Source organism: Amphibalanus amphitrite, unplaced genomic scaffold, assembly GCF_019059575.1.
Source record: "Amphibalanus amphitrite isolate SeventyFive unplaced genomic scaffold, NRLGWU_Aamphi_draft 000112F_arrow, whole genome shotgun sequence".
NCBI lineage: Eukaryota > Metazoa > Arthropoda > Thecostraca > Balanomorpha > Balanidae > Amphibalanus > Amphibalanus amphitrite.
In genome coordinates, this window is record NW_024881607.1 from 218,686 (window position 1) to 235,414 (window position 16,729).

General features: G+C 50.8%; 1 protein-coding gene across 1 annotated transcript in view; it reads left to right on the forward strand.

Annotated features, from left to right (window-relative positions):
• The window catches only part of LOC122381031 (lysine-specific demethylase 5A-like), a 203,143-nt gene that overhangs the window by 160,797 nt on the left and 25,617 nt on the right, over positions 1-16,729 (forward strand). Inside the window, exons 24-25 of the mRNA XM_043364719.1 lie at positions 4,499-4,655; positions 8,705-8,940. Of these exons, the coding sequence (XP_043220654.1) occupies positions 4,499-4,655; positions 8,705-8,940 (393 nt within the window). The remainder of the gene's footprint in view (positions 1-4,498; positions 4,656-8,704; positions 8,941-16,729) is intronic.

The following is a 16,729-nucleotide window of genomic DNA, read 5'->3' on the forward strand; positions in this document are numbered from 1 at the left end:
GGGGCGCCCAGCAGAAGAGAGGCACCACAGCCAATGTTAATCAGAAATAAGGAGTTCCCAGCAGAGGTTGGGCTCGCCAAGCAGGATAGGGGCGCCCCATTGACAATATTCGGCAGAAGATAGTTGCCCCGGCAGCAGATGGGCGCCCCAGCAGACAGCAGTCGTCGGGTGCCCCAGTAGAAGAGGGGCGCCCCATTACAAGAAGAAAATGAGTATATCCTACACAAGAGGGGCGCCCCTGACAGCGGAAAGACAACCCCAGCAGAGGGGCGGTGCCCCAGTAAAAGGAGAGGGGTGCCCGCTACGAGAAGAGGGTCGCCCCAACAACAACAACAAAAGGAGACCCATAAGAAGAAAAGGGGTGCCTCTGGCAGAAGAAAGACGTCCCCCGTAGTGGAAGGCGGTGGAAGAGCGCCCCCCCAGAAGAGTGGCGTCTCCAGCAAAAGAGAAGTGCCCCCTGCAGGAGAGGGGCACCTCATCAAAAGTTGGGCAGAAGTGGGGCGCCTCCATCAGAATTTGGGGTCGCCCGACAGGAGAGGGCCGCCCCATTCACAGTAGAAAAAAGGACTCCCCAGCAGCAAAGGGGTGCCCTAACAGAAAAGGTGCACTGCTAGTAAAAGTGGGACGTATCAGGAAGAAGAGGGGCACTTCTAGCAGAAGATGGGCGTCCCAGATAAGTGGGCCGCCTACAGCGAATTGGTCGTTCTTATAGAATGAAGAAATGAGGCGACTTAAGCAAAGTGGGCCTCCCATGAGGGATTGGGCGATCCAAGCAGAGGTTGGGCGCCCCCGGGAGAAGTGAGGCATACCAGCATAAGTGAAACGCTTGCTCGAGATTGTACAGAATGGCGCTCGTCCAAAAGAGATGCCTTTCGGTTTTCTCCCATAGACTTAATATACCTACCTACCTATTGGAGAGGTCGCAAAGCTGACCTGACCCTAGGTCACAGATATCAAAGTTACAAGATATACATTCCATGAATATTGCTGCTTTCATCAAACGCTGAAAGTTTTAAAATGATCGTTCAGTCGGTGTAGCAATGGTGAGCATTTGAATTGAACTTTTGTCTGAGGTTAGGTCACTTGGCATGACCTGGTGACCTGACCTTGCATCACCCGGGTCTGACATTTTTACAACATGTGCAGAAAAGGTGCATGATAAGGTATGCTGAAAATGGCGGCGCTGCGCGCAGCCGTTTTTCCCATATTTGCGAAAAACCGGAGCGGGGAGCGTGATAACGCCCCCAGCACGGAGCGAGTTTTAAACTCTCGATTTTGACGGTTTGGCGCCCCTTCGTATGAAGCGCCCCCGGATTGCCAGGTCGCCCCTATTTCGACTTGCCGCCCCCCCTCCCGAAAATTCCTGGATCCGCCCCTGTTAAACTGTGTGCTCCTTTATTTGAAGATATTTAATCAATTCCTTTTTAGATGCACTTCTTATCTGTGTCGGCAAACTGTTCCACAATTTTGAATTCCCCAATTTTGAATTGAAGGTGTTACGCCGCTACTGTGTACCAGGGGTATAATAAAATCGTTTCCGCTGTATTTTATAAATATACTAAAACGTCTCAAAATTTACAATAAGAAGAACAGCTTCCAGCAATCTGCAAATCTCGTTGCCTGCTGAGCTCGGGCGGTGTTACCCAACGGTCGGTGTTACCCCGAAAAATGTAGACATTTACTAAATGTGGAATAATGCAATAATGAACGATACTACAAGAAAACGGTTGATATGTATGTAAAATTGATGCGACAATCCAATGAAACTGAGAGTTTGATCATTTGGCCAAAAATTACGTGACTAGACCCTAAAAGGTTAAGGGGTCGGTGTTCCCCCGTCTTCCCCTACAACTCGGTGAACTTAGCACATCCTGAAAGTTTGAAGGAAATCAGTTCAAAACTGTGAATTGAACAGGTGCATAAAGAAAATTGAAATTTGACCATGACCTTGTACCGGTTTTTCTGACCTGGTGACCTGACCCAAGGTCACCCGGACCTGAAATTTTCAGGTCATATGGAAAAATGCTGCCCTATAAGCTGTGCCAAATTTGGCGGGGCTGGGCGCCGCCGTTTTTACGCTATCACCTTGGGGGGGGGGGTTGCATCGACCCCCCCTGCCAGGGTGAGGGTTAACCCGCGCCCCGCTGGGCTATTCAGCCATACGCGCCCTGCTGGGAGGGGGGGGGGGCAGATTCTGCCCCCTGTCCGAACTTCCGAAAAAAAAATCCTGTCCTAACTTCCGATGGTCGTAGAAAGACGGGGAAAACGGCAATCGAAAGCTCTCAACAAGGCAGATCTTAAGAGCCCAAATTTTTTTGCTTAAGTAGGTCAGAGGTCAGGTCAAGGTCAGGTCAAGGGTATGAAATGCAAGTTTCTACAATATCGGCCTTGCACCGTAGTTGCCGAAGAATGGACTGAGAATGATTGCCCAAAACGTGTTCTTAGACTACCAAGACAATATTCGTTGCATACAATGTCATTCAAAGGTCAAGGTCAGGTCAGGTCAGGTCACCAAAAACAAAATATAGGAAAGGGCATGTGCGACACATGTTTTATGGGTCATTTTACTCATAGAATTCAATAGGCACACTCACTAAGTGATATGGACCACCTCTGGATGAATTTCAGGTCGAGGTCAGGTCAAGGTCAGGTCAAGTGAGGTCAAATTTTAAAGTTGGTTGTTAAGGCCTAAAAAGGTGTCTATCTGATGCAGTTTTCACGGCGAATCGAATGGTGCTATTTTGTTTCCGTACCAAGTCTAAAACTTCCAAAAAAATCATTTTTTTCCAAATTTGTGTGTGTCGTTACGTCATAAAATTTTGAATAACTCCCACATTTTTCAACAAATTCTTCTAAAAATTGGTATGTAGGTGCACATAGACCACTTCTCTGACATATATTCCGTTTTTTCGATATATCCAAAATTTTGGATTTTATAATTATTTTCCCAAAAAAAGTCAGTTTTTTTTAGAAAAAATCTCAACGGGGCGCGGGATAAAGCTGATGAGGAGCCTGATTCAAATTTACAGGTCTCACGGGTTTTAGCGGTAGGTTTTGCACCTGGAAAATTTAGTTTACTTCAGGCTATATCTTCGTCGCCTTAAGCTTTTAAGTGTTGAAGATGCGATCGACTTGTTGGTTCACAAACCGGCCATGGTCGTGTAAAATGGCTTCATCGTAGATCGATTAGTTTCTGAGATATAACCGGAAATGTAAAAGTGCAAAACCTACCGTTTAATCTCGCGAGAGCCGTACGGCATGGCTGTATAGCAGTGGTCGCCAGGTCCCTCGGGGCCGTGCCCCCTTTTCGGACACCAGGCAGGGCCATTACCCCCACCTACCAGACACGATTGCCTACGCAGCCAAGTTAACTGAAAAGTCACATACCCTTCCGCGATTCTTTGGGTATTATGGGTATTATATAAAAAGCGTCGGATCACGACAAAATTGTACCCTCGAGCCGATCATCTTTTTTTTTTACCTGCCCTAAAACATTTCATGACCTTGACACAAATAACCGTTGACTTGTTAGTTCTTTCTTGGGATCATGGTAGGCCACAAAATCTGAATTCAAGAAGTTATGGAGGGTCCCGATCTTTTCGACAATTGACATTGACCTCTTGAAAGTCACCCAATGGCCATGAAACTTAAAATTGGGTAGTAGCGGCTTCCTGTCGTCACGGGTGGCGCGCTCGTTTTTTACTGCAAAGCTCCAGCTCAGAGGCCGAGAGGCTGGGGTCCGATCGGCCCCTCCCTCTTTACGTTAGATGCTATGAAAACGCCAATAGACGGGCGGCGGCTAGCGTTCGCCCTGGACTTATCTTTGAAGTCTGAGGCCAAACAGTCGTGATGCCTGTCCCACCAAGGAAGCCATTAATTCTAAGAAGAGGCTTTCTCAGAGACCCTCATTACCTCCGGCCGAGGGCTCCATTACCTCCAAAGGGGGCATGCCCCACCATTTGCCGACCCCTGCTGTATAGTGTACAGTGCAAGATGTGGATGTGCAGGATGGGACTGTACAGGATAGCGCGTTTTTGTGCAATATTTTTCGAATTTCGAGGGACTGAACTGATAACAAAGTTTTCAAGCTACTATGCCGTTTTATAATAGACAACAAAGCGTTCAAGCTACTACGGTATCGCTTTTATAACATACGGAAAGGCTTCTTCAGGCTCATGATAATGATAAATTGATGAAAGAAAAAAATATATATTATGTGTAATCTGAAAAGGAAAGATATTTTTCTACTATACATTATACTTCATACTGTATTCGTTTACTATGAGGCTTTGCCTTTCTTTCATCAATGTGCTAATCATGTATTTTGTCGAAAAAGGAATGCAATGAGCGCAGCAGTGCAGTGGTGGCCGGTGGGCAGTAAGTGCCCGGTGCGGTGGCGGGTGGCCCGTCCTGCCCCACGTCACGCGTGAGTCCGCCCGTCCATGGGCGGCCCGTCCTCCCCCACGTCACGCGTGTGTCCGCCCGTCCGTGCTCTCAGGAGGCCGAGCGCCGCGAGCTGGAGCTAATTCGCCAGCACCGCGCCGCCAACCTGCAGAAGCGTCAGACGGACGGCAACAGCGGCACCTACTGCGTCTGCCAGCAGCGGCCGCGGGCCGCCATGCTGCAGTGCCAGCTGTGCTGCGACTATTTCCACAGTAAGTGCGCCCCGCGCCCGGCCGGCGCCGGTGCGTGGCTCGCTCTCGTGTGGCGCCATTGGTGCTCAGTGAGGTGGCTCGCTCTCGTGTGGCGCCATTGGTGCTCAGTGAGCACCCTGGGCTCACCGCGTCTCCAGGGCGCACCCTGAACAGGCCGTGACACAGGACTGGACACTAGCTTTGGCTCAACTCCAGCTACAGGAAACGGCTATTACATGAAAGTTTTTTTCTTTTATTTCAGTCGATCCTCAATTGACGTGGCCAGGAAATTCGGATATGTATAAGATTGGCCCAGGCTTCTGTATGTAAACATTAGCCATCCCGCGTCACCACTCTCCAGGCTCGTGTGTGTACTGTATACATTGTCCGCCATGCGTCTCCAGGCTCCTGTATGTACTGCATAGTGCATACACTGTCCACCTCGCGTCTCCAGGCTTCGATATGTACTGTGTACATTGTCCACCCCGCGTCTCCAGACCTCTGTATAAGGGGAGGTTGGGGTAATTTGGCCGTTTTTTTTTTTTTTAGAAAACGAAGTAACTTAACACGCGCACTGCAGCGGGTCTGAGCCGAACACGAACTGCAGGGGGGGGGGGTTGAAAACAACCCCCCCTGAGATCTCGAAAACGGCGCAACGTAGCGACAAGCGGTAAACGGCGTTGGATAGGTTGAGATGAGATCTACAAGAAATACTAAGATCATTTTTGGGTCAGGTCAAAAACGAGGTCACCAGAGGTCACCGAAGACAAAATGTTACGATTTTCACAACAGGAATTTCGCGGTAGTTTTTCTTGAATAACTTGTCTTGCACACAAGACAGAGGATCGATTCGAACGCCATCGTTCTTAGCTCGTCAAGGCGCATCGAATGATATATGATATGACCTCGAAAGGTCAAGTTGAAAAATTGACCTCAGGTCAAGGTCATGACCTGACCGAAATAGGTCATGTTGCATATCATTCGATCCGCATTGACGAGAAAAACACGATAAACGTCGAACGGAGTCTCTATCTCTATTCAATCTCAAGTTATTGAAGAAAAACCGCTGGTGACCTCAGGTGACCTAAGATGACCTGGAGATCACCTTCCAAAGGTCATAAGTGATATGTTTCGGTGAAATCACCAACAGGGACCTGTAATACTATGATCCTGAGCGTATTGAAGTCATAGGATGGCATTCAGAGTAAGTTGAAATTTCTCCCATTGACTTATAATGGGCCGGTCGCAAAAATGACCTGACCTTAGGTCATCGATATAAAAATTCCGAGATATACAAGTTGTAGCTCGTGATGACTTTACTATTTCCTGTGGGTTTCAAGATCATATCTCAACAACTGTGGGCTTGGTGGGATTGCAAACTTCGAAATTTACGTTTCGAGGTAGGGTCACTTGACCTGACCTGGTGACCTGACCATAGGTCACCTGGGGTCAAAATTTTTACTCAAGGTGTGCAAAAGTTGGGAGAACAGGTATGCAAAATTTGGCGGCGCTACGCGCCGCCGTTTTCTCGCGATTTGCGAAAAACCACAGGGGGGGGGGGTTGAAAACAACCCCCCCCCCTGCAGTGCGCGTGTTAAAATTGACGACGCATCTCTGCATTTTCTCAACGCTGGCAGGTGTCGCATTCATTTTACTTTACTGGGCAGTTAACTTGAAATGATAGAGTAATTACTTATATTGTAATTGTGACGTATTACAAAGGTCTGCAAGGCGGCCAATTTGCCCCACTAGCAGGGTTATTTGGCCGGGGTGTGGAGCAATCTGGCCGGTGTTAGTTTGCGGTCGGGATTTTCTGTTATATTGCGAGTCAGCTTCAGATTCAGCAATGACGTGTGTCCTACGACGCATTTGACGCAAATTAGCGGCTCAAGATAGCAAAATTAGCGGCTCTAGATGTGAAGACAGGTTTCTACGAATAACTTTTGAAGAAATCAAGCTAGGCCAAAACATCGAATACTATCGTAATTTTCTCGTCAGTCCGCATCGAAACATATATGTGTTGACCCCGAGAAGTCAAGGTCAAAGGTTGACCTCAGGTCACGTTACCTCAGGTCGACCTCAGGTCATGTTACCTCAGGTCGCTTGACCTCAAGGTCACGTGATTACAAGGTCATCATGCATATCATTATATGTGCCCTGGCGAGCTGAACACAATAAGACCATTTGTGCTGCTGTATCGTTTTTATGCAAGGATTTATTAGCAAAAAACGTTTGGTAACTTTTGATGACGTCACATGCATGCCCTTACAGTTGACCAATATAAAATAAGGCATCAAAGTAGTCAAAGTTGGTCATGAGTCATTTCATTTATGGTATAATTGATCATCAAAACTCGGCCGTCCCAGCATAGTGACCATGAGCGCACCGGCCAAGTTGCCTCGCTAGTCCCGGCCAAATTACCCCATATTGCCATTTAAAGATTTTTGTCTATGAAGTCATCACGGCTATACGGAACTAGATGAAATTGCTCTTGGAACCGCTGAACACCCCCAAGAATGGCACTATAATGTCGGGAGTTCGTTTTTAGCCCAAATACTACATGTTATATACCTAACTTTTTAAACAGAAGTAGGGGAGAGTGGGGTAATTTGGCCGGTGGTGTAAATTGGCCGCCCCCACCTGCACGGTCTCTAATAAAAGTGAGTGAAATAACTCTAGTCTCTATTCATTTGTCATGGGTAGAAATAACTGGAGGACAAATGCCAAAACTTTGCCCCTCGTAGTTTTATTCAAAATTAATAAAACGTTAATTTCATTACAAAATGGAAACTTTTGCTTCTATTTACAAAGTTGTATAACATTTGGGCTAAAAACGAATTAGACATTATAGTGCAATTCTTGGGGGTGTTCAGCGGTTCCAAGAGCAATTTCATCTAATTCCGTATAGCCGTGATGACTTTATAGACAGAAATTTCAGAATGGCAATATGGGGTAATTTGGCCGGGACTAGCGGGGCAACTTGGCCGGTGCGCTCATGGTCACTATGCTGGGACGGCCGAGTTTTCATGGTCAATTGTACCATAAATGACATGATTCATGACCAACTTTGACTACTTTGATGCCTTACTTCCGATTGGTCAATGTAAGAGCATGTGACGTCATCAAAGGTTACCAAACGTTTTTTGCTAATAAATCCTTACATAGAAATGGTACAGCCGCACAAATGGTCTCATTCTCTTCAGCTCGCCAATGCGCATCGAATAATATGCATGATGACCTTGAAATCACGTGACCTTGAGGTCAAGCGACCTGAGGTAACGTGACCTGAGGTCAACCTTCGACCTTGACTTCTCGAGGTCAACACATATATGTTTCGATGCGGACTGACGAGAGAATTACGATGGTACTCGAAGTTTTGACCTACCTTGATTACTTCAAAAGTTATTCGTATAAAACTGTCTTCGCATCTAGAGCCGCTAATTTGGCTATTTTGACCCCTGTGACCCCTGAGTCAACCTCCAAAATGCGGCAAATGCGTCATGGACACACGCCATTGCTGAATCTGAAGCTGACTCGCAATATAACAGAAAATCCCGACCGCAAACTAACATCGGCCAAATTGCCCCACACCCCCGGCCAAAGAACCCTGCTAGTGGGGCAATTTGGCCGCCTTGTAGACCTTTGTGATACGTCACAATTTCAATACAAGTGATTACTCTATCATTTCAAGTTCACTGTCCAGTAGGTAAAGTAAAATGAACTCGACACCTTCCAGCGTTGAGAATATGCAGAAATGTGTCGTCAATTTTAAGTTACATCGTTTTCTAAAAAAAGTGGCCAAATTACCCCAACCTCCCCTAAAATTTACCATTTTCTTATAAGATTAATGTTTTATTAATTTTGAATAAAACTACGAAGTACGAGGGGCAAAGTTTTGACATTTGTCCTCCAGTTAGTTCTACCCATGACAAAGTAATACAGACTAGAGTTATTTCACTCACTTTTATTAGACATCGTACAGGACGGGGCGGCCAATTTACACCACCGGCCAAATTACCCCAACCTCCCCTACTGTATGTATACCTACATTGTCCGTCGTGCGTCTGCAGGCTCGTGTGTGCCGCTCTCCAAGGGCGGCTCGAAGCGGTCGGGCGGCGCGGCGGCCTGCGAGCCGGCGGTGCGACTGAGTGCCGGCGGCCGGTTCCTGTGTCCGCTGTGCCGGCGCTCGCGGCGGCCGCGGCTCGAGACGGTGCTCAGCCTGCTGGTGGCGCTGCAGAAGCTGGTGGTGCGACTGCCCGAGGGCATAGCGCTCCAGTGTCTCACCGAGCGCGCCATGCGCTGGCAGGTGGGACTCGGCGCGGCGGCACCCTTCCTGGGGTGTGGCAGCTCTCTCTCTCTCTCTCTCTCTCTCTCTCTCTCTCTCTCTCTCTCTCTCTCTCTCTCTCTCTCTCTCTCTCTCTCTCTCTCTCTCTCTCTCTCTCCCCGCTGTTGTCACTGCGTGACGCTGTGTCACTGTGTGATGCTCTGACGCGGTGTTATACCCTGTGTCGCTGTGTGTCACTGTGTGATGCTCTGACGCGGTGTTATACCCTGTGTCGCTGTGTGTCACTGTGTGATGCTCTGACGCGGTGTTATACCCTGTGTCGCTGTGTGTCACTGTGATGCTCTGACGCGGTGTGAGGCCCTGTGACGCTGTGTGTCACTGTGTGATGCTCTGACGCGGTGTTATACCCTGTGTCGCTGTGTGTCACTGTGATGCTCTGACGCGATGTTATACCCTGTGTCGCTGTGTGTCACTGTGTGATGCTCTGACGCGGTGTGAGGCCCTGTGTCGCTGTGTGTCACTGCGTGATGCTCTGACGCGGTGTTATACCCTGTGTCGCTGTGTGTCACTGGTGTGATGCTCTGACGCGGTGTTATACCCTGTGACGCTGTGTGTCACTGTGTGATGCTCTGACGCGGTGTTATACCCTGTGACGCTGTGTGTCACTGTGTGATGCTCTGACGCGGTGTTATACCCTGTGTCGCTGTGTGTCACTGTGATGCTCTGACGCGGTGTTATACCCTGTGTCGCTGTGTGTCACTGTGTGATGCTCTGACGCGGTGTTATACCCTGTCTCGCTGTGTGTCATTGTGTGATGCTCTGACGCGGTGTGAGGCCCTGTGTCGCTGTGTGTCACTGTGATGCTCTGACGCGGTGTTATACCCTGTGTCGCTGTGTGTCACTGTGATGCTCTGACGCGGTGTTATACCCTGTGTCGCTGTGTGTCACTGTGTGATGCTCTGACGCGGTGTTATACCCTGTGTCGCTGTGTTACGCTCTGTGATGCTCTGACGCGGTGTTATACCCTGTGTCACTGTGTCACGCTCTGTGGTACTGTGATGCGGTGTTATACCCTGTGTCGCTGTGTGTCACTGTGTGATGCTCTGACGCGGTGTTATACCCTGTGACGCTGTGTGTCACTGTGTGATGCTCTGACGCGGTGTTATACCCTATGTCGCTGTGTGTCACTGTGATGCTCTGACGCGGTGTTATACCCTGTGTCGCTGTGTGTCACTGTGATGCTCTGACGCGGTGTTATACCCTATGTCGCTGTGTGTCACTGTGATGCTCTGACGCGGTGTTATACCCTGTGACGCTGTGTGTCACTGTGTGATGCTCTGACGCGGTGTTATACCCTGTGTCACTGTGTGTCACTGTGTGTCACTGTGATGCTCTGACGCGGTGTTATACCCTGTGTCGCTGTGTGTCACTGTGTGATGCTCTGACGCGGTGTTATACCCTGTGTCGCTGTGTGTCACTGTGTGATGCTCTGACGCGGTGTTATACCCTGTGTCGCTGTGTGTCACTGTGTGATGCTCTGACGCGGTGTTATACCCTGTGTCGCTGTGTGTCACTGTGATGCTCTGACGCGGTGTGAGGCCCTGTGACGCTGTGTGTCACTGTGTGATGCTCTGACGCGGTGTTATACCCTGTGTCGCTGTGTGTCACTGTGATGCTCTGACGCGATGTTATACCCTGTGTCGCTGTGTGTCACTGTGTGATGCTCTGACGCGGTGTGAGGCCCTGTGTCGCTGTGTGTCACTGCGTGATGCTCTGACGCGGTGTTATACCCTGTGTCGCTGTGTGTCACTGGTGTGATGCTCTGACGCGGTGTTATACCCTGTGACGCTGTGTGTCACTGTGTGATGCTCTGACGCGGTGTTATACCCTGTGACGCTGTGTGTCACTGTGTGATGCTCTGACGCGGTGTTATACCCTGTGTCGCTGTGTGTCACTGTGATGCTCTGACGCGGTGTTATACCCTGTGTCGCTGTGTGTCACTGTGTGATGCTCTGACGCGGTGTTATACCCTGTCTCGCTGTGTGTCATTGTGTGATGCTCTGACGCGGTGTGAGGCCCTGTGTCGCTGTGTGTCACTGTGATGCTCTGACGCGGTGTTATACCCTGTGTCACTGTGTGTCACTGTGATGCTCTGACGCGGTGTTATACCCTGTGTCGCTGTGTGTCACTGTGTGATGCTCTGACGCGGTGTTATACCCTGTGTCGCTGTGTTACGCTCTGTGATGCTCTGACGCGGTGTTATACCCTGTGTCACTGTGTCACGCTCTGTGGTACTGTGATGCGGTGTTATACCCTGTGTCGCTGTGTGTCACTGTGTGATGCTCTGACGCGGTGTTATACCCTGTGACGCTGTGTGTCACTGTGTGATGCTCTGACGCGGTGTTATACCCTATGTCGCTGTGTGTCACTGTGATGCTCTGACGCGGTGTTATACCCTGTGTCGCTGTGTGTCACTGTGATGCTCTGACGCGGTGTTATACCCTATGTCGCTGTGTGTCACTGTGATGCTCTGACGCGGTGTTATACCCTGTGACGCTGTGTGTCACTGTGTGATGCTCTGACGCGGTGTTATACCCTGTGTCACTGTGTGTCACTGTGTGTCACTGTGATGCTCTGACGCGGTGTTATACCCTGTGTCGCTGTGTGTCACTGTGTGATGCTCTGACGCGGTGTTATACCCTGTGTCGCTGTGTGTCACTGTGTGATGCTCTGACGCGGTGTTATACCCTGTGTCGCTGTGTGTCACTGTCATGCTCTGACGCGGTGTGAGGCCCTGTGACGCTGTGTGTCACTGTGTGATGCTCTGACGCGGTGTTATACCCTGTGTCGCTGTGTGTCACTGTGATGCTCTGACGCGGTGTTATACCCTGTGTCGCTGTGTGTCACTGTGTGATGCTCTGGCGCGGTGTTATACCCTGTGTCGCTGTGTGTCACTGTGTGATGCTCTGACGCGGTGTTATACCCTGTGACGCTGTGTGTCACTGTGTGATGCTCTGACGCGGTGTTATACCCTGTGTCGCTGTGTGTCACTGTGATGCTCTGACGCGGTGTTATACCCTGTGTCGCTGTGTGTCACTGTGTGATGCTCTGACGCGGTGTTATACCCTGTGTCGCTGTGTGTCACTGTGTGATGCTCTGACGCGGTGTTATACCCTGTGTCGCTGTGTGTCACTGTGTGATGCTCTGACGCGGTGTTATACCCTGTGTCGCTGTGTGTCACTGTGTGATGCTCTGACGCGGTGTTATACCCTGTGTCGCTGTGTGTCACTGTGTGATGCTCTGACGCGGTGTTATACCCTGTGACGCTGTGTGTCACTGTGTGATGCTCTGACGCGGTGTTATACCCTGTGTCACTGTGTCTCACTGTGTGGTGCTCTGACGCGGTGTTATACCCTGTGTCGCTGTGTTACGCTCTGTGATGTTCTGACGCGGTGTTATACCCTGTGTCGCTGTGTGTCACTGTGTGATGCTCTGACGCGGTGTTATACCCTGTGTCACTGTGTTACGCTCTGTGATGCTCTGAGGCGGTGTTATACCCTGTGGCACTGTGTCACGCCCTGTGGTACTGTGACGCGGTGTTATACCCTGTGTCGCTGTGTGTCACTGTGATGCTCTGACGCGGTGTGAGGCCCTGTGACGCTGTGTGTCACTGTGTGATGCTCTGACGCGGTGTTATACCCTGTGTCACTGTGTGTCACTGTGTGATGCTCTGACGCGGTGTTATACCCTGTGTCGCTGTGTGTCACTGTGTGATGCTCTGACGCGGTGTTATACCCTGTGTCGCTGTGTATCACTGTGTGATGCTCTGACGCGGTGTTATACCCTGTGTCGCTGTGTGTCACTGTGTGATGCTCTGACGCGGTGTTATACCCTGTGTCGCTGTGTGTCACTCTGTGGTACTGTGACGCGGTGTTATACCCTGTGTCGCTGTGTGTCACTGTGTGATGTTCTGACGCGGTGTGATGCCCTGTGTCGCTGTGTGTCACTGTGTGATGCTCTGACGCGGTGTTATACCCTGTGTCGCTGTGTGTCACTATGTGATACTCTGACGCGGTGTGAGGCCCTGTGTCACTGTGTTACGCTCTGTGGTACTGTGACGCGGTGTTATACCCTGTGTCGCTGTGTATCACTGTGTGATGCTCTGACGCGGTGTGAGGCCCTGTGACGCTGTGTGTCACTGTGTGATGCTCTGACGCGGTGTTATACCCTGTGTCGCTGTGTGTCACTGTGTGATGCTCTGACGCGGTGTTATACCCTGTGTCGCTGTGTGTCACTGTGTGATGCTCTGACGCAGTGTTATACCCTGTGTCGCTGTGTGTCACTGTGATGCTCTGACGCGGTGTTATACCCTGTGTCGCTGTGTGTCACTGTGATGCTCTGACGCGGTGTTATACCCTGTGTCGCTGTGTGTCACTGTGATGCTCTGACGCGGTGTTATACCCTGTGTCGCTGTGTGTCACTGTGTGATGCTCTGACGCGGTGTTATACCCTGTGTCGCTGTGTGTCACTGTGTGATGCTCTGACGCGGTGTTATACCCTGTGTCGCTGTGTGTCACTGTGTGATGCTCTGACGCGGTGTTATACCCTGTCTCGCTGTGTGTCATTGTGTGATGCTCTGACGCGGTGTGAGGCCCTGTGTCGCTGTGTGTCACTGTGATGCTCTGACGCGGTGTTATACCCTGTGTCGCTGTGTGTCACTGTGATGCTCTGACGCGGTGTTATACCCTGTGTCGCTGTGTGTCACTGTGTGATGCTCTGACGCGGTGTTATACCCTGTGTCGCTGTGTTACGCTCTGTGATGCTCTGACGCGGTGTTATACCCTGTGTCACTGTGTCACGCTCTGTGGTACTGTGATGCGGTGTTATACCCTGTGTCGCTGTGTGTTACTGTGATGCTCTGACGCGGTGTTATACCCTGTGTCGCTGTGTGTCACTGTGTGATGCTCTGACGCGGTGTTATACCCTGTGTCACTGTGTGATGCTCTGACGCGGTGTTATACCCTGTGTCGCTGTGTGTCACTGTGTGATGCTCTGACGCGGTGTTATACCCTGTGACGCTGTGTGTCACTGTGTGATGCTCTGACGCGGTGTTATACCCTGTGTCACTGTGTGTCACTGTGTGTCACTGTGTGATGCTCTGACGCGGTGTTATACCCTGTGTCGCTGTGTTACGCTCTGTGATGCTCTGACGCGGTGTTATACCCTCTGTCGCTGTGTGTCACTGTGTGATGCTCTGACGCGGTGTTATACCCTGTGACGCTGTGTGTCACTGTGTGATGCTCTGACGCGGTGTTATACCCTGTGTCACTGTGTGTCGCTGTGTGTCACTGTGTGATGCTCTGACACGGTGTTATACCCTGTGTCGCTGTGTGTCACTGTGTGATGCTCTGACGCGGTGTTATACCCTGTGTCGCTGTGTGTCACTGTGTGATGCTCTGACGCGGTGTTATACCCTGTGTCGCTGTGTGTCACTGTGTGATGCTCCGACGCGGTGTTATACCCTGTGACGCTGTGTGTCACTGTGTGATGCTCTGACGCGGTGTTATACCCTGTGTCACTGTGTCTCACTGTGTGGTGCTCTGACGCGGTGTTATACCCTGTGTCGCTGTGTTACGCTCTGTGATGTTCTGACGCGGTGTTATACCCTGTGTCGCTGTGTGTCACTGTGTGATGCTCTGACGCGGTGTTATACCCTGTGTCACTGTGTTACGCTCTGTGATGCTCTGAGGCGGTGTTATACCCTGTGGCACTGTGTAACGCCCTGTGGTACTGTGACGCGGTGTTATACCCTGTGTCGCTGTGTGTCACTGTGATGCTCTGACGCGGTGTGAGGCCCTGTGACGCTGTGTGTCACTGTGTGATGCTCTGACGCGGTGTTATACCCTGTGTCACTGTGTGTCACTGTGTGATGCTCTGACGCGGTGTTATACCCTGTGTCGCTGTGTGTCACTGTGTGATGCTCTGACGCGGTGTTATACCCTGTGTCGCTGTGTGTCACTGTGATGCTTTGACGCGGTGTGAGGCCCTGTGTCACTGTGTTACGCTCTGTGGTACTGTGACGCGGTGTTATACCCTGTGTCACCGTGTGACGCTCTGACGCGGTGTTATACCTTGTGTCACTGTGTCACGCTCTGTGGTACTGTGACGCGGTGTTATACCCTGTGTCGCTGTGTGTCACTGTGTGATGTTCTGACGCGGTGTGATGCCCTGTGTCGCTGTGTGTCACTGTGTGATGCTCTGACGCGGTGTTATACCCTGTGTCGCTGTGTGTCACTCTGTGGTACTGTGACGCGGTGTTATACCCTGTGTCGCTGTGTGTCACTGTGTGATGTTCTGACGCGGTGTGATGCCCTGTGTCGCTGTGTGTCACTGTGTGATGCTCTGACGCGGTGTTATACCCTGTGTCGCTGTGTGTCACTATGTGATACTCTGACGCGGTGTGAGGCCCTGTGTCACTGTGTTACGCTCTGTGGTACTGTGACGCGGTGTTATACCCTGTGTCGCTGTGTGTCACTGTGTGATGCTCTGACGCGGTGTGAGGCCCTGTGACGCTGTGTGTCACTGTGTGATGCTCTGACGCGGTGTTATACCCTGTGTCGCTGTGTGTCACTGTGTGATGCTCTGACGCGGTGTGAGGCCCTGTGTCGCTGTGTGTCACTGTGTGATGCTCTGACGCGGTGTTATACCCTGTGTCGCTGTGTGTCACTGGTGTGATGCTCTGACGCGGTGTTATACCCTGTGACGCTGTGTGTCACTGTGTGATGCTCTGACGCGGTGTTATACCCTGTGTCGCTGTGTGTCACTGTGTGATGCTCTGACGCGGTGTTATACCCTGTGTCGCTGTGTGTCACTGTGATGCTCTGACGCGGTGTTATACCTTGTGTCGCTGTGTGTCACTGTGTGATGCTCTGACGCGGTGTTATACCCTGTGTCGCTGTGTGTCACTGTGTGATGCTCTGACGCGGTGTTATACCCTGTGTCGCTCTGTGTCACTGTGTGATACTCTGACGCGGTGTTATACCCTGTGTCGCTCTGTGTCACTGTGTGATGCTCTGACGCGGTGTTATACCCTGTGTCGCTGTGTGGATCACTGTGTGATGCTCTGACGCGGTGTTATACCCTGTGTCACTGTGTGTCACTGTGTGATGCTCTGACGCGGTGTTATACCCTGTGACGCTGTGTGTCACTGTGTGATGCTCTGACGCGGTGTTATACCCTGTGTCGCTGTGTGTCACTGTGTGATGCTCTGACGCGGTGTTATACCCTGTGTCGCTGTGTGTCACTGTGATGCTCTGACGCGGTGTTATACCCTGTGTCGCTGTGTGTCACTGTGTGATGCTCTGACGCGGTGTTATACCCTGTGTCGCTGTGTGTCACTGTGTGATGCTCTGACGCGGTGTTATACCCTGTGTCGCTGTGTGTCACTGTGTGATGCTCTGACGCGGTGTTATACCCTGTGTCGCTGTGTGTCACTGTGTGATGCTCTGACGTGGTGTTATACCCTGTGTCGCTGTGTGTCACTGTGTGATGCTCTGACGCGGTGTTATACCCTGTGTCGCTGTGTGTCACTGTGTGATGCTCTGACGCGGTGTTATACCCTGTGACGCTGTGTGTCACTGTGTGATGCTCTGACGCGGTGTGAGGCCCTGTGTCACTGTGTTACGCTCTGTGGTACTGTGACGCGGTGTTATACCCTGTGTCACCGTGTGACGCTCTGACGCGGTGTTATACCTTGTGTCACTGTGTCACGCTCTGTGGTACTGTGACGCGGTGTTATACCCTGTGTCGC